Source organism: Dasypus novemcinctus, chromosome 8, assembly GCF_030445035.2.
Source record: "Dasypus novemcinctus isolate mDasNov1 chromosome 8, mDasNov1.1.hap2, whole genome shotgun sequence".
Classification (NCBI taxonomy): Eukaryota; Metazoa; Chordata; class Mammalia; order Cingulata; family Dasypodidae; genus Dasypus; species Dasypus novemcinctus.
Genome location: NC_080680.1, coordinates 84630039 through 84648792, shown reverse-complemented (window position 1 = coordinate 84648792; position 18754 = coordinate 84630039). Strand labels below are relative to the sequence as shown.

Genomic DNA, 18754 nt, shown 5'->3' with positions numbered 1-18754 from the left:
CAGACTTGGCCCAATGGATAGGGCATCCGCCTACCACATGGGAGGTCCGCGGTTCAAACCCCGGGCCTCCTTGACCCGTGTGGAGCTGGCCCATGCGCAGTGCTGATGCTCACAAGGAGTGCCGTGCCACGCAGGGGTGTCCCCGGCGTAGGGGAGCCTCACGTGCAAGGAGTGTGCCCCGTAAGGAGAACCGCCCAGCGTGAAAGAAAGTGCAGCCTGCCCAGGAATCGCGCTGTGCACACGGAGAGCTGACGCAGCAAGATGACGCAACAAAAAGAAACACAGATTCCCGGTGCCACTGATAAGGATAGAAGTGGTCACAGAAGAACACACAGTGAATGGACACAGAGAGCAGACAACTGAAGGGGGGGGGAAGGGGAGAAAAATAAATAAAAAATAAATCTTAAAAAAAAAAAAAGGTTATTACAGGGAAGTGGATATGGCTCAACTGATAGAGCATCTCGCTACCATATAGGAGGTCCAGGGCTCAAACCCTGGGCCTCCAGGCCCACGTGGTGAGCTGGCCCATGCGCAGTGCTGCCACACGCAAGGGGTGCCATGACACACAGGGATGTCCTGCACGTAGGGGAGCCCCACGCACAAGGGGTGCACCCTTCAAGGAGAGCCGCCCTGTGCAAAAAAAGTGCAGCCTGCCCAGGAGTGGCACCACATGCACGGAGAGCTGACATAGCAAGATGACGCAACAGAAAGAGACACAGATTCCCAGTGCCGCTGAGAATGCAAGCAGACACAGAAGAACGTATACAGCTAATGGACACAAGCAGACAATGGGGGGGGGGCAGTAGGGGTAGGGGGAATAGAAATAAACAAAATAAATCTTAAAAAAAAAGTTATTATACAATGGGCTCATACCTACAGGAATGGATTAGATTTAAGAACATGTTTTCCTGGGGTACATACAGCTTCAAACCACCACAGACCATATTAACTGAATACAAAACTGACAAATTTTCTTTTAAATTGTCTGTACCATTTTGCATTCCCACCAGCAAAGTGTGAGAGTTCTTATTTGCTCTGTATCCTGGCCGGTATTTGATATTATTGGTTTTTTGAATGTTCATCATTTTAATTGGTAGGTAGTACATCTGTTGAGGGTTCTTTATTAAGATATTGTTTACATACAATAAAGTCACCTTTGTACTACGTCTAATTCAGCAGTTTTTAGTATATTCACAAGGTTGTGCAACCATCACACTACATACTTACCGAACATTTCCCTTGCCCCAAAAAGAAATTGTATTCATTAACAGTTATCCCTCATTTCCCCTTTCCCACATTCCCTAGCAACCACTAATCAACTTTCTGTCTCTAGAGATGTACCTATTTGGAACATTTCATATAAATGGAATCATACAATATGTGGCCTTTTGTGTCTGGCATTTTTCACTTAGTATAAAGTTTTCAAGGTTTATCCACATTTTAGCATGTATTGTTACTTCATTCCTTACATGGTTAAATAATATTCTATTGTATGAACATAGCACTTTTTGTTAATCCATTCCATTGAGTTTTTTTAAAGATTTATTTTATTTATTACCCCTACCCCCACCCCATTGTTTGTGATTGCTATCTCCTCTCTGTGTCCATTGCTGTGTGCTCTCCGTGTCTGCTCAAATCTCTTTAGGAGGCACCAGGAACCAAACCCGGGACCTCCCATGTAGAAGAGAGGTGCTTAATCACCTGAGCCACCTCAGCTTCCTGGTTTGTTTTGTCTTTCATTGTCTTTCCTCTTTGTGTCTCTTTGTTGTGTCATCTTGCTGTGCCTGTCCACCACGCCGGCTCACCTTCTCCAGGAGATCCCGAACCAGGGACCTCCATTGGTAGGTGGAAACCCAATCACTTGAGCCACATCTGTTTTCCTCCATTGAGTTTTAAATTTCTATTTAATTTCTACTCTATTTCTACAGATCTATTAGTTTTATTTGTTTTATTTTTCAAATCTGGAGAATTTTTAAGGTCTCTTATTTTTTAATTAACTTTAATTTTAAAAAGCATATTAAGCATACTCATTTTACATTTTGTGGCTGATAATTCCAATATCTAAAGTCTTTGTGGGTTTGATTCTGCTGTCTTCTGTTTCTGTTGAGCTTTTTACAGTCTTGTTTCTTCATGATTTCTGTGATTTTTGCCCATGAGCTCATTATTCTTGGGCTCTTTATTCCTGGGAATTTTCTGAGGGCTGAAATGAAATAATTTCCTTTAGAGAAGATTTGTGTTTCCTTCTGCCAGGATGCTGGACACTGTCACCCCAAGATCAGTTTAATTTAAATTTTCAGTTTGAGATTTTTCAGTCATTTCAGGTAGTGTGATTTTGGGCTGCAATATCCCCATGATAGATGGTTTGGAATTAAAATTCTTAGGAGGACTTCCCTACCCCCACACTCAATATCCAGGCTTATGACTTATGACAGGCAAGTTTCTTCGTAGTTCTTAGGGGAAACAGGGACAGGTTTCTATCTCATACATCCTTACATTGAGGATGGCTGTATTGGAAGTCACAGCTTTTTGGAATAGGTGCTCTATAAGCAGTGAGAATCCTACGATGCATTTAGGAAATGCCGAGTGAGTCCTGGGGGGTCATCGCGCCCTTCGAGGAGTGCCCTTTTAAGGGAGGGACAGGCATGAAGTAATTGCTGTCCTGATCAAAGTTACAGAAAGGGAAGTATAAGACACTCTGAGGGGTTCTTTCTCAGTACTGTCCTTAGACCCGGTCAAAGAGTGCCCCTCAGGGATTCTCCCACATTGGAGGGTCTTCTCAAACATTTCTAAGTCCCTCTCTGCTGCCAGGGACAAGACGGGGCTGGCAGTGCAGTCCTTGGGCAGCGAACTTGGAACCCGGACCAGGACCACGTCGTCCCAGTCCTATTTCTCCACTTAGGGGGCATTTGCTGACTCTCTCAACCCCTACTTGTAACACTGACCAGAAGCCCCCAGGAGCTCTGGAACTCACATTGATTGGTGGCCCTGGTTCTTGGAAGGAGGGCTGGTGAGTGGATTGCTCCAATTAAGTAGCGAGTTATTTCTTTCAGGGATCATGCATGACTGGGCAACCAGAATGGTGCTGACATGGTGATTAGGGTATCTCCATTTTTTTTACAGACAGGAACCACACACTTTATTTTTGCTCATCATCCCCTTCCCCCTCCCCCAAGGACAGTCCTGCCTATAATTCTCCTTTGTAATATTCATCTCAATTGAGATCATTTTATTGTTCACCTTCCTCTTTCCCTCCCTCGCTTCCTTCCCAATCTCTCTGCCTTCTTGGAGCTTAAATTCTCAGGCAGAAGTCAGGTAACAAACAAGTAAACCAAAATAAAAAGAAAAGCAAAACTAAAAAGTAGTATTAAGTTCATGTGGGTCTACTTTGCAAGGGGGAAGAGATTAGGGAATCTGAGAAAGCAACACTTGCATTGAGATCTGAATAAACAGTGAGCCCTGCAAAATCTGGGGCAAGAGTCTAGCCAAGAAAGCACAACTGCAAAGGCCTGGAGGCATTCCTTGCTGTGCATTCAGTCAACCATGGGGCCTGGAGTATTGAGGAGAACAGGAGCCTGAGACAAGGTTGCAAAGAGAAACAATGATGTTGTACAGTATCTTTGGGGACACTATGACATTATTTGAATATTGTCCCAAAATGTGGTCGGAAACCATTTCAAGGTTTCTAAACAGGATGGTGACGTGATCAATTTTGCAGATGTGAGGAACACGGATTGGAGAAGGGCCAATAGTGTAAGGAGGAGGATGAGTGTATTTCAGCAGTGAAGACGGTGTCTGAAGTCATGGTTGAGGGCAGTGGAGGTGGAAAGGTTCCGAGGATGTGTTTGCAGGCATAAGTGATGGATTTTGCTAATGGAATGGATGTGGGGGTACTGGGAGAAAGAATGGCAACGGGAGGACTCCTACTTTCTAACCTGAACAAATAACTGAATGATGATACCACTGGCAGATGAGGAAGCCTGGGGGTGGATGACAGATTCTGAGGTGTGTGCAGGCAATTACAAAGTTGTTTGTAATGTATTAAACTTAAGATGTCTGTAAGACACCTGACTGGAGGTAGCAAGGGGGTGGAGGAATTTTTCAGCTTGGAGTTCAGGGGAAAATCGGACTTAAAACTATACATTTGGAAGCCATCAGTATACAGATGTTATTTAAAGGTAAAGGAGGGGAATGGGTGTAGCTCAGTGACTGAGTGCATGCTTCCCATGTACAAGGTCCTGGGATCAATCCCTACTACTGAAAAAAATAAAAAATAAAGGCATAGGAATGATGAGATCCCCTAGTGAGAGTTTGAAGAAAGCCCCAAAATGAGACCTTAGGAACACTAAAACTTAGAAGTTGGGTGGAGTGGGAAGTATAGCAGAAACTGCAGATTCCATATGTATTTGGAATGTTTTTTCTCTCCAAGATGGGAGATATTAGAGCTTTTTTACATGTTGATAATGATCCAGAATAGGAGACGGATGATTTAGTAAAGGAATTAGCAAAGGATGAAATCTTTGCAAAACTGAGGAGGGCTGCAGGGCCCAAGTGTTCGGATCAGCTTTCAGGGGGCAGAATGCGTGTAGATGGAGGTTGGTTTGTCTAGTTGGTGAAAGGAAGAGCGAATTGATGTCCGAGAGCTTCAATTTTTTCACTGAATTATTTAAAGGGCAAAAGAGGGGTATGGGAGGTTTGGGAGTATAAAATAGTTGATGTGGGGAACAGAATAGCCTAGTAGAGTACCAAAGTAGGATCCTTTGGTAATATTGTGTCCATTTGAGGTTTACAATTTAGTTTAAAGCAAAATCAGCTCCATCCAGTTACGCGATCATCTTCTAGGAATCTTCGGCTCTTCAGGTGCAGGTAGGAGGCAGCAGGTAGAAGAGTTCAGGTAGGCCTGGGGTCTTGAATAGGGGAGCACCACAAAGAGAGTCAGGGCTGAGGATGCTCCGAAGACTGAGGTTTTAAAGGACCATGCAGCTTGCATAAACTGGGACTGGGTTGAGGGGATTAATGGACTGACTCCGTGAGGTTAAAGAATTAGGACTATGGTGAGTACTTCAGAGAATGAATTGGAAATGGTCTTCACAAAGTGCTAGATTGTGTAACCTCTGAGGAAAGAGGCCCTGATTCTGTACTGTTCACTCTTGTATCTTTAGCTCCTAACAGTACCTGGTACACTTTATCCCATCAATAGTTCATTGGCTTGAAGGAAGTATGAAGAGAATGGATGCCTTGATCTGCTTAAGACTTATTTTTCACCTACTTTATATGCTGCAGGGAGTTCTGGACCTCTTTGTAGGGAAAGAAGTCTATGAATGAAGATAAAACAACTGAAAAGCATGTTTATTTAAAAGTGCAAAATGACCAAAAAGAGGGCCAGGAACTCAGATAATGCATCAGCTGGGCAAGACTGTTAAAAAGAATTTTTTTCAAAACTATTTCTTGTGGGATCGAAGCCCCCTCTCACTTGAGAGGTGAAGTGGGCATCACCAACCAGAGTCCTCAGGTTTGGGGAATAAAATATGGACTAGAATGGACTTACTGGCATTCTACTACAGAATTACTGTGGTTCTAGCAATGAAATAAATATAGATGTACAGACAGTAGCCACTGGAGTTGCTGAAGGCAGGCAGAAGGAAAAGGTGTGATATGGGAGCATTTTTGGAACTAGGAGTTGTCCTGAATGATACTGCAGGGACAGATGCAGGACATTTTATATCTTGCCATAACCCACTGAATGGACTGGGAGAGAGTGCAAACTACAATCCATTCTATGTATCAGTGCCCCAAAATGTATTCCTCAATTGCAGTGACTGTGGGGGCTTGAGGAGTGGGGCATATGAGAATATTTTTTAATGTAACATTATGTGTGATCTATGTATCTTTTAAAGATAAACAATATATTTAAAAAAACAAAAATCAAAACAACAAAACAAACAAAACTGTGTTTTTTTTAGATTGGGAGAGTTGAGTACCCCTTTCTTCATAAAATGGGATTCTTTTTCTTTACCTGGTGTTCACTTTGAGTCTATTCTTCCTCGTTTATCTCCCCCCAAGTAGAGATGTTACTTGAGGTTTCCTCTTCTGCCTTTTTCTCACTCTAGATTACGGTTGTCATCCAATTCACGGCTCCACCTATATCTTCATGGAGCTAACACCCAAATCCATAACCCCAGCATGAGTCTCCATTCTTTTCATTTCAGACTGGGGTGTCTCCTCAAATGTGCCCCATAAATTATTCACGGTTTATGCATCCCAAACTGAACTCATGATTTACCCTAACAATCTACTCTTTTCCTAGATCTGTATTTGATATATATTCTCTACGTTGCCCTCTTCTTCCAAATTCCTGGATTTTTATATGTAAAAATGGGTGTCTGTCAAAGATAAAATTTGCATCGCACACACAAAAAAGTACATAAGTTTTGAGAGGGTAAGGAGTAGGGGTTAGAGACATAGGTGAGGAAAATGACAAAAAAAAGTTTACAAGTACAGAAGTTTAATGGATAAAATAACGGAGCACAAATATTACCCATCATACACATTTGATTTCCTTTATTTTTTAACTTTACAAAATTAAGGAAAAAAAATTAAGAAAATATACATACTTTTCTGAAATATTTCAGTCACTAATATTGTTAACCTTTTCCATGTCAATCAAAACTATCATTTAAAATTACTGCATATTTCAATCTAGAAATATAATTTAACAAATTTCCTACTAGAACATTTATTTTTCCATTTTTTCCTCTATTATAAATGTGCCATTTTTACATATTAGTTCTATTATTTCCTTAGGATAAATTTCTGGAAGTGGAATTGCTGGGTCACAGAATATATACTTCCTTAAGGCTTCTGATGTATTTCACCAGATTGTCCTTCAAAAAGAATATACCATTTGGTATATTTGAGGAATAGAAGAGGGTGACTGAAAGGGAAATGCTTACTGGAAAGAAAACATAATTTATTGAATATTTATTGGTTATCTATTATTTGCATAGCACTGCAATAGGTACTAGGGATATAGTGGTAAATAAGGACCCATAAACTTGTTGTTTCACTGTATTCTTCCCTCTTCAAATATAACAAGTTTGGGGAAATGTATAGCTTTGTAGTTTAATTACCTATCATTATATTCATAACATCAAAGAGAATACTAAGGAGATAGTGAAATTTCATCTTGGCGTGTATGGTGAAAAAAATCACTGTACTAGATATTGTTTACCACACTTTCTTTCATGCTCTCCCCTATACAGATGTGGCTACAAGTCTGATTTCTCTGATTCCCTTGCCAGCAGGGTTCTGCTTAAGGGGCTGCCCATGGGAGGCACTTGTGAGAGACTGGAAGGCAGGAGAGAGGCAGAAGCCACTGTGTTCCATGGAGACAGCAGGTCCCTGTGGTGGCCATGTGGCAGCCAAGGGGCAGAGGAACATATGCTCCTGCAAGGGCAGCAGTAACAGACAACCTAGAGCTTGTGGAGCAGCCGGAAGGCAGCATGTGGGCACGTGAGGGCAGGCTCTGCAGGGGGCTCTGCAGGGGCTGCAGCGGCTTCCCTGCAATCCCTGATCTCTGGGCAATTCAACTTTTCTCTTTATGCTCCTCCATCCCATCTAACCATTTTGTTAATAATCCCTATATTACGCCTTCTCTGTTAGAAATATCTAGAGTGATTTTGGTTTTCCTGACTGACCCCTGACTGATTAAGGAGCCCAACATTGAAATTATCCTTGAGAGGAGTGGATGCAGCTCAGTGGTTGAGTGCCTGCTTCACATGTATGAGGTCCCAGGTTAAATCTCTGGCACCTCCTAAATAACACACACACACACACACACACACACACACACACACACAAATCCCCAAAACCCAAAACCTTGAATATCCATTAAGAATGAATTTTATATGAGACTGACACACCATCTTTCCATAAGTCTAACAGTTTTTCTATAGCAATGGAATGGGCTGTTGCTTTTTTCTTCAGCTGAACACCAGAGGAATTAGGTGACTTACTTTGAGAGGGCAACTTGTATGAAAAATATGTCTCAAACACTGGTATCACATTCAGGAAGATAAGATGCACATACTATGCTAGGTAGATGGGAACCAAGCCCAGTTTGAAGAACAGGAGATCTACAACCTCCATCTAATGCTTATAAACACTGATGGCATACGTATGAACAACATGAAAAACAGAAAAAAAACTGTTAATTTTCTCAATTTTGCTGAGCACATACAGTCAAATCCATATAATGAAATGTTCATATGATACGACTCTACCCTCTGATATAAAAAAAGGGACTTGGGATAGTTTTGTTTTATAAAACTCTTAGTTATAATTATTTTCAATATAGTGGTATACAAATACTAAATTTAAAATATGTTCCTCTTTCTTTTCACATTCAAACAAACTTTAATATGAATATGTCAAAAAATTTTTAATGCTGCACAACACAAATTATTGTTTTCAAACCTTTCTGCTGGTTATTGCACATTCTTTAATAAACATCAATACTGAAAATAGATTTGCAGACACACGTTTATGTATATAAATACAACCAAACTAAGAAATAACAAATGGTAACCTCTGCTTAATTTTTTTCATCTGTGTCTTCTTCCTCACTGTTATCTTCACAATAAAAAATGTCACTAAATAGAAAAACTTGCTTTGGTGCCACAGGAGTCTGGATTTCAGTGCCTTCTTTTTCCATCTTCAGAACTAATTTTTCCTTAAGCAAAGGTAGACTGTTCTCATAAAGGTAATCTATAATCTCTAAAGAAAAGAAATTTGATTTTGAGATTATTTTTCTCTACAAAGCCTCTCATCAAAGTCAAAGGGTATAGGCTATAGTAATAATAATTCACTGTTCTTGTTATTAACTTATAATAATACAATCAATCTGCCAAAAATTCTATAAGGTAGTGTAGTAACTATTTTTAACCTATGTTTCAATTAGGGCAATTGAGGCATAAGGAAATTAAGAAACTTGCCCACGGTTGTAGAGTTAGACAGAAGCAGAGCTAAGAATCCAGCCTGGGTAAATGTGTATCTAAAACGTGCTCAGCACAGTGCCTGGCACTTAGTCAATAACTGCAAGTGCTGCTCTTGCTACCGTAACACCCACCACATTATCATACTTCTGAAAATTCTGTCAGGTAGAGATGATAATTTTCAAAAATTTTACCACTTTATAATTGAGGAAATTGGGGCTCCAAGAGGTTTACATAAGTTGCCCAAGGTCACACTACCAGTATGCGACACCCTTGCTGTGTTCTTAAGTATTCAAATATTAAGTACACTGACCTGGAAATGTCTTTTTCTGCCAAAAGGGGACACAGGTAGCTTTCAGCTTATAAAATTTATTTTGAACATAAGATGGAGGAACATCACTTTAGAAAGGACAGATAAAAACAAAATTAGTGTCAGTTAAAAATTTTATAATTTTAACAGTACGCTAAGTACATTTCTTATAAGGTGAGGTCAATAGACATAAGTAAAGTTCTTATCACAAACAAGAAATCACTATGTCCACAGATGTTATAAAAATGAGACACAAAAGAAAAGCTTTTGCTCATTTAGTCAGGGAAAAAAAAAGAAAAAAAAATTAAAGAGATAGATTTTGTTTAAATTAATTAGGGAAGCAGACTTGGCCCAATGGATAGGGCATCTGCCTACCACATGGGAGGTCCGCGGTTCAAACTGTGGGCTTCCTTGACCCGTGTGGAGTTGGCCCATGCGCAGTGCTGATGCGCGCAAGGAGTGCCCTACCATGCAGGGGTGTCCCCCACAAAGGGGAGCCCCACGCGCAAGGAATGCACCCTGTAAGGAGAGCCACCTGGAGCGAAAGAAAGCACAGCTTGCCCAAGAATGGCGCTGCACACACGGAGAGCTGACACAACAAGATGACGTAACAAAAAGAAACACAGATTCCAGGTGCCACTGATAAGGACAGAAGCAGTCACAGAAGAACACAGTGAATGGACACAGAGAGCAGACAACTGGGGGGTGGGGGGCGAGAGAAATTTTAAAAATAAATAATTTAATTAAACTAATTAAAATTGGAGCGATTGTAGCTCAGTGGTCGAGCACCTGCTTCCCAAGCATGAGGTCCTGGCTTCAATCCCTGGTACCTCCAAATAAAACAAATAAATAAATAAAATCTCTTGGAAGTATAACACTATCTAACATATGTTGATACTTACCATGGACCCGGCACTGCTATAAGCACATTACATGTACTAACCATCCTCATGACAATTCTATGAGGTAGCTCCCACTTTGTCCCTTATTTTATTAAAGATTTATTTGTTTATTTTAATTCCCCCCCCTCCCCTGGTTGTCTGTTCTGTGTCTATTTGCTACGTCTTGTTTCTTTATCCGCTTCTGTTGTCGCGGCACGGGAAGTGTGGGCGGCGCCATTCCTGGGCAGGTTGCACTTTCTTTCGCGCTGGGCGGCTCTCCTTACGGGCGCACTCCTTGCGTGTGGGGCTCCCCTTTGTGGGGGACACCCGTGCGTGGCAGGGCACTCCTTTGCGCACATCAGCACTGCACATGGGCCAGCTCCACAGGGGTCAAGGAGGCCTGGGGTTTGAACCACGGACCTCCCATGTGGTAGACGGACGCCCTAACCACTGGGCCAAGTCCGTTTCCCAAGAAGTGAAGAGAAAAAGCAACCCCTTGGGTTGCATCATTAAACACTGGGAACAATTTGGGTATGAACCTATGACCCTTATTTTAGAGATGAGGAGACTAAGGCACAGAGAAATTGTACAAGGCCATAGAGCTAATAAGGGGTAGAGCTGGATCTTGAATTGGATAGTCCAAATCCAAATCCTACCCTCTGAACCACTATATTTAGGATAAATACGTATTCACCTCAATTTAAAGGGAGATGTTTATTTTTTATTTTGTAAAACAAAGAAAAGCATATGCTTATGATGTTTTGGTGAGTTGAATGTTTTCAATTTACAGTAAGTAGGAAACAACAAAATCTTGTTTTTAAAAGAGAAAACTACTAACAACTTCTTGGATTCTTTTTCTTAAACAGTAAAAGAATGAAATTTATTTATTTTTTTTTTAAAAGACCAATCTTTTTTTTTTAAAGATTTATTTTTAAAATTTCTCCCCCTTCCCCCCGACCCTATTGTTTGTTTTCTGTGTCCAATCGCTGTGTGCTCTTCTATGTCTGGTTGTATTTTCATTAGGTGGCTCCAGGAACCAATCCTGAGACCTTCTGGAGTGGGAGACAGGTGATCATTCTCTTGGGCCACCTCAGCTCCCTGATCTGCTGCATCTCTTATTGTCTCTGCCTTGTGTCTCTTTTTGTTGGGTCATCTTGCTGCACCAGCTTTCTGCGTGGGTCAGCACTCCTGTGTGGGGCAGTACTCTGCGCAGGCCAGCACTCTGTATGTGGGCCAGCTCACCACATAGGCCAGTGTGCCTCCACCAGGAGGCCCTGGGCATTGAACCCTGGATCTCCTATATGGTAGATGGGGGCCCAATTGCTAGAGCCACATCTGCTTCCCTTATTTTTTAAATAATTATCTAATCTAGTTAAAATGATTATTGTGACTAATTTTATGTTTTATCTGTTAAGTCTGTAGAGGAAAAAGATGAACAGGCCCTTTTATCTTCTTTATTCCAGCAACACTAATTGAGCACGTGCTGCATGTCACACAGCAGGCTAAGTATCTTTCATGCATGATATCCTATAATCCCCACAACAGCTCCATTAAACCATTTTGTAGATGAAGAAATCAGGGCTCAGAAAGAAGTTAGGTAACAACCTGCTCAAGAACAGCTAAATAACAAGCAGAGTGTGAGGACTCAATGCTAGTCCGGCTGACTCCAAGCCCAGGTCCACGGTATCCTCATGCCTTTCCTCTCCCCACAGCTGCCTTACTCCCAATGCGATCCTCTGCAGAGATAAGCCCAGGCTCTCAAAAAGAACAGCAAGTGATTTGGACATTTTAAGATACTCAGATGTTACAGCTCATTAGGTGGAGATGCTTTCTTTAAATCTTGCCTAAAAAATCCACAAAGAAGACTTTAAGAATCTGAAGAAATTGGATTGGACCCTGCCCCCAAGATGGCTCCCTCATCTGCCTGCTTGCTGTGTCTAATTGTATCTGCTCACTGTGTTCACTTGTCTTCTTTTTTTAGGAGGAACCAGGTTACACCTGCTCGTTTTCTTTAGGAGGCACTCAGAACTGACACTGGGACTCCCATGTGAGAGGAGAGTACCCACATGCTTGAGCTACATCCACTCTCTGGACTTTTAATACAATTATTTTTCCCTATTTTAATCTGTTATTAAAATATACTATTTCAAATAGTATCTGCTAGGTGCTATAATCTCTATTTTATTATAACAGTTTTGAGATGATATAAATCTTAAGCAATATAATCAGTTAAAAAATATATAATTTCACTTAAAATGACCAAAAACCTACTTTAATAGAAAAATTATGTGTTCTGAATGAATGAAGCAATGTCACAGGATACAAAACAGTTTACTGGAGAAGCCAGATTTTTAAAAAGCAATTTGACATCATAAAGAGATAGCTTTGTTGACATGAGTACTCTCAAGATGGGAGTTGTGAGGGCCCACCTCTTTCAAAGCACCTGATACCGTCCTCTCTTGAGGACACATGGTACTGAAGAGTGTGGGGGCCTTATCCCTGAGGTAAGCCAGGAAAAGGAGGGTTTGGAACCATTGGCATTGATTCCTGGCAGAACTCCAATTCTCCAAGCTTAAGAAAGAAAATGACTGTTCTTTGGCCATAATCCCAAGCTATAACTAACTAGTCAGCGGAAATGGTTTAAATTTTCCTAATGGATCAATGGCAATTACACATTAGTAAGGGTACTTCTGAAAGTCGCCAGGCAGCAGCAGCCTCACTCCAGGGGCCATACTTCCATGAATAGGCCCAGCAGTCCTTCAACATTTCTGCTTCTGCAAGTCCATCAATCCTTGAACCACATATTTCTCAACAATTTGTTTTGTTCAGCAACTAGACTTTGCAGAGTGTAGTTCTCCCTTGCCCAGCAAGCAATACATTCAGACAAGGAGAGTGGTGCCCTCTTTCTTCAATAGCAGGTGGGACCTGATCCAAAATGCAAGAATTACATGCACTTAGGGCTCACAGCAAAGGTAAACAGAGATAGTTTGTAAACATATGAAAATGACACTCAACCTCACTCTTCAGATGAGAAATGCAAGGAAAATCTCACTGAAACTACTGAGTGAAAGCTTGAAGAGGAGCAGAAGCTTTACACAGTCTTGATATATTGCCACACAGCTATTTCTTAATTACTAAGGGAAAAAGAGCTACTTTTATACTGTGGGAAAGTGGGGTAGATACTACCTTAGCCAAAAGATCAAAGTCAACATCATGTGCCTCATCATGTGATGCACTGATAAAGACATAACGTTAATCTTGCCTATGTTGTATTCCTCCCTAAATTATTTAATTTGAATCTAATCATGAAGAAACACCAACCGTCAATTGGGGGACATTCTACAGAACAGTCAGCCTGAATCCTTCCAAAATTTCAATGTCAACAAATACAAAGGCAGAGGAACTTGAAAATATAAGACATGAAGGAGACATAACAATTAAATGGACCAAGTGATCCTAGACTGGATATTGGTTCGGGGAAACTGCTATAAGGACATTATTGGGATAATAGGTGAAAGCTGAATGTGGACTGTTTCAGGTACTAGGATTGTACCAATTTCCTGAATAGGATCATTATTCTGTGATTATGTAAAATAATATCCCTGTTTAGGACATGTCATTCACAAGTAACTCTCCAATAATTGAGGGAAAAATACTATTCCTTTGGAAGAAGGAGGAAGGAGAGGAAGGGAGGCATGAGAAAGCAAATATGGCAAAAAGAAAAAGAAGTGGCAATTAAAGGTGAAGGGCACATGGGAGTTCTTTCTACTATTCTTACAATTTGTTAGCTCTTTGAAGCTTTTAAGAGACTTTTGCATAGACTTCAGTACATAAAGTGGAGGCCTCAAATACACAGGCATTATTTCCTTCCTTTGGTTTATACAATGCTGGTATATCAGCCACACTGTTTTACACCTTATCTTTCCATCAAACAATTTATCTTGGCGCTCTCTATGCACCATCACTTAAAGGGCTTTCTTATTCTTTTTTGGACATTTAGATTGTTCTAGTGAAAACACTGCTGTAGTTAACAACCTTGTATACAAGTCATTCACTCAAGTATAAATGTATCCTATAGAATATACTTCTAAAAATGGACTTACTCAATCAAAGGGGATATTCATTTATAATTTAGAAATGTATTGAGGTTATACAGTATGTAAAATTTACCTAAAAACTACAAAAAAATTTGTGATTATTTTTTTAAAAAGACAATTAAAAAACTACAAAAAAAAACACAACACACCCCAAAACTGTAATCATCAAGTGTGTGGAGAATGGAAGGATGTAGAGATGAAATAAGAATGACTGAATGTTGGCAGGTATTAAAATGAGGTGATGGGTACATGGGGGTTGGTTTATTTTTTATGTCTGTGGTGGTTTAGAGCTATGTACCCCAGAAAAACAAGCTCTTAAACTTAAGCCATTCCTGTGGGTGTGAACCCATTTTAAGTTTTGATGAGGTTACTTCAGTAAGGTGTGTCCCACCTCAAACAGGATGGGTATGAGCAGAATGAAATTCAAACTGAAAGAAAGGCAGGAGAAGCATGAAGCTGAAGGTCAACAGAACACAGAAGAGACAGGAGAGGCCACCACGCGCACTGCTGTGACAGAGGAGCCAAGGACCAAGGATCATTGGCAGACAGCCCAAGACCACCAGTTTTCAGGAATAAGCATTGCCTTGATGATGCCTTGATTATGGACTTTTCCTTAAAACCATAAGCCAATTATTTCCCACTGTATAGGCCAATCCACTGCATGGTATTTGCTTTGACAGCTAGAAAACTAGACATCTAAAATTTTCATAATAAAAAGTTTCAAAGAAAAACTTGGGGAATGCAGATAGAGCAGTCTTTAGAGGAAAAGATATGGCCTCAAATGTAAATAAGAAAGGAAGAAAAACTAAAAATGAGTTAAGCATAGATCTTAAGAAGATGAAAAACAAAGGGAAAACGGACTTTGGCCCAGTGGTTAGGGCGTCCGTCTACCATATGGGAGGTCCGCGGTTCAAACCCCGGGCCTCCTTGACCCGTGCGGAGTTGGCCATGCGCAGCGCTGATGCGTGCAAGGAGTGCCGTGCCACGCAAGGGTGTCCCCCGCGTGGGGGAGCCCCACGCGCAAGGAGTGCGCCCGTGAGGAAAGCCGCCCAGCGTGAAAAGAAAGAGCAGCCTGCCCAGGAATGGCGCCGCCCACACTTCCCATGCCGCTGACGACAACAGAAGCGGACAAAGAAACAAGATGCAGCAAATAGACACCAAGAACAGACAACCAGGGGAGGGGGGGAAATTAAATAAATAAAATAAATCTTAAAAAAAAAAAAAAAAAGAAAAACAAAAGCAAAATAAACTCAAAGAGAGCTGAAAGAAGAAAATAACATAGAGAAGAGCTGACATTAACAAAATGGAGGATGATATAATAGCGTTAATAATCAAGAGCTGGTTCTTTGAAAAGACAATCTCTATAATACTCTTCAAGATTAAAGAAAGAGAAGGCATAAATAACCAACATCAGATATGAAAATCAGGACATTATTCAGATACTATAGATATTTTGCATAAAATATCTATGGAAGGATTCATAGATATTGGTTTCCTGTGGGAAGACAGAAGAAATGAATAGTGGTATTGGAGGGCGGGAGGGGGATACTGTGCTTTGTGGTTCCTTTCATTTTCTTTAATTCTGGACCCTATATTATTTATTTTAAAAAATTGATAACTGACAATCAAAATTCAAGTCTTTTTCCTTATAGGTGGGTTTATGATATTCAATTCCATATTTTTGTTCTTACATACAACTAAAGAATTCTAACTAGTTACCTACAAAGTATTTAACCACAGCTAGAGCAGTGGGTCTCAGCAATGGCAACACACCAGAATCAGTGCAGGAGACTTAAAAAACATTGATGTCCAGGTCCCAAGCCAGATCTATTACAGGCATATCTTGGAAATACTGCAGGTTCAGTTACAGATCACAACAATAAAACAAATATTGCAATAAAGCATGTCACACAAAGTTTTTGGTTTTCCAGTAAAAATAAAAGTAATGTTTACACTATATTGTAGTCTAATGAGTGTGCAGTAGCATTTTTGTCTTAAAAAAGAATGTACTTATCTTAATTAAAAAGTACATTACTGGGGCTGGAGTGGGCTGTTTTAGGAACCTACAAAGCAGGAGGTATCTGGATGTTGATCTGGAGAGACTCCAACAAAATTAGTGCTTGCTCAAGGGAATTTAGTCAACAACAGGGAAAAAGAATAAGAAGAACAAAGTGACAAAGAGAAGACTTAACACACACATGAAAACAACAACTAATTAAACCCGAAGACGAAGAAGCTAATCAACTGAATAAACCCAACAAGATAAAATGATGACCAGACAGCAACAAAAAACTACAGACCATACCAATAATCAGGAAAACACGGACCAACCCAATGAACAAACTAAAAACCAGGAAGAGGAGTGGAACATCGAACAACTAATTAAAGCTCTTAAAACATGTATCATGGACCAATTTAATAAACTGAAGAAAGAGATTAAGCATATTAAGAAAACACTTGGGAGGGCATATAGAAGAAATTGTAATCATACACAAAAAGATAATGGAAATGATGGGGATCAACAGCACAATCCAAGAAATAAAAAATACACTCAGCAAATAATAGCAGACTGGTGAAGAGGCAGCGGAAAGAATAAGTGATGTGGAAGACAGTACATCTGAAATAAAACAGATAGCAGAATTGATTGATAAAAGATAGAAAAAATCAGCAGGGACTTAGGGACCTGAATGACAATGCAAAATGCACTAACATACGTATTATAGGCATTCCAGAAGGAGAAGAGAAGGGAAAGGAGACAGAAGGGGTGATGGCGGAAATAATGGCTGAAAACTTCCCAAACCTATTGGGGGAGATGCATGTTCATGTCCAGGAAGTACAACGCACCCCAAACAGCATAAATCCCAACAGGCCTACCCCAAGACATATACTTGTCAAATTATCCAATGGGCAAGACAAAGAGAAAATACTAAAAGCAGCAAGAGAAAAGAGAACCATCACATAAAGGGAGGCTCCATAAGATTAAGTGCTGATTTCTCATCAGAAACCATGGAGGCAAGAAGGCAGTGGTATGACACAGCCAAGGTACTAAACGAAAAGAATTTCCAACCAAGAATACTCTACCCAGCAAAGCTAGCATTCAAAAATGATGGAGAGTTCAAAATATTCATAGATAAACAGAAACTAAGAGAGTATGCCAACAAGAATCCCGCCCTTCAAGAAATACTAAAGGGAGTTCTGTAGGAGGAAAGAAAAATAGGAGAGACAGAGTTGGAAGAGAGTGTAAGAACAACCAAAATGACAAAAAGAGAGAAAAAAATCAAACAACATACGACAAACACAAATCCAAAGAAAATATGGCTAATATAAGTAATTCCTTGAGAGTAATAATACTGAATGTCAATGGATTTTAAACTCATCTGTTAAGAGACACAGATTGGAAGACTGGATAAGGAAATATGATCCATCTATATGCTATCTACAAGAAACACACCTTAGACCCAGGGATTCAAGGAAATTGAAATGAATGGCTGGAAAACAATCTTACAGGCAAACAATAACCAAAAAAAGGGCAGGAGTAGCTATGTTAAAATTGGACAAAATAGACTTTAAATGCAAAACTATTGTGAGAGACAAAGATGGGCACTACATATTAGTGAAAGGGATAATCTTTCAAGAAGAAAGAACAATCATAAACATTTATGCCCCTAACAAGGGTGCCTCCAAATATGTGAGGCAAACACTGGAGAAACTACGGGAAGGAACAGATGCCTCTATGATTATAGTGGGGGACTTTAACACACCACTATCACTACTGGACAGAACAGCTCAAAAGAGAATCAATAGAGAAAGATTTTGAACAATATATTAGAGGATCTGGACCTAACAGACATATACAGAACATTGCACCCAAATACAGCAAGATATACATTCTTCTCAAGTGCACATGGATCATCCTCCAAGATAGACCGCATGCTAGGCCACAAAGAAAGTCTAAATGAATTCAGAAAGACTGGAATCATGCAAAGTAATTTCTCTGACCACAGTGGAATGAAGCTGGAAATCTACAAGGGCCAGAGAGACCCAGATTTGGCAACAAGATATGGAAGTTAAACAACATACTATTAGAAAATCAGTGGGTCAAGGAGGAAATCTCAACAGAAATCAATAACTACCTTGAAACTAATGAAAATGATAACACAACATATCAAAATTTATGGTATGTAGCAAAAGCTGTACTGAGAAGGAAATCATAACCATAAATTCATATATCAAAAAAGAGCTAAAACGGAAGAACTGCACAATTGGAGGAATTAGTAAAAACAAAACAAAAAAAACAAACCAACAAACTAACCCCAAAGAAAGAAGAAAGAAATAACAAAGATCAGAATATAACCAAATGAAATAGAAAATAAGAAAGCGCTTGAAAATTTAAACAAAACAAAGAGCTGGTTCTTTGAGAATATCAATAAAATTGACAAACCCTTAGCCAGAGTAACAAAGAAAAAGAGAGAGAAG

General features: G+C 40.0%; 1 protein-coding gene across 9 annotated transcripts in view; it reads right to left on the bottom strand.

Annotated features, from left to right (window-relative positions):
* Positions 1–18754, bottom strand: part of TTF1 (transcription termination factor 1) — an 83305-nt gene that overhangs the window by 35301 nt on the left and 29250 nt on the right. For 6 of the 9 annotated variants that reach the window (XR_011649436.1, XR_011649434.1, XR_011649435.1 and 3 more), the window contains 2 exons: positions 9304–9389; positions 6486–8772 (listed from right to left, as the gene is read on the bottom strand). The exons of 1 other annotated variant lie outside the window; for it this stretch is intronic. Coding sequence is in view for 5 of the 8 variants with exons in the window: in XM_058302144.1 (XP_058158127.1) it covers positions 8591–8772; positions 9304–9389 (268 nt within the window). In the remaining 3 variants the exon portion in view is untranslated. Of the gene's footprint in view, positions 1–6485; positions 8773–9303; positions 9390–10880; positions 13107–18754 lie in introns of those variants that run through there. 2 more of the 9 variants (XM_071216876.1, XM_071216875.1) reach the window with 2 other exon arrangements.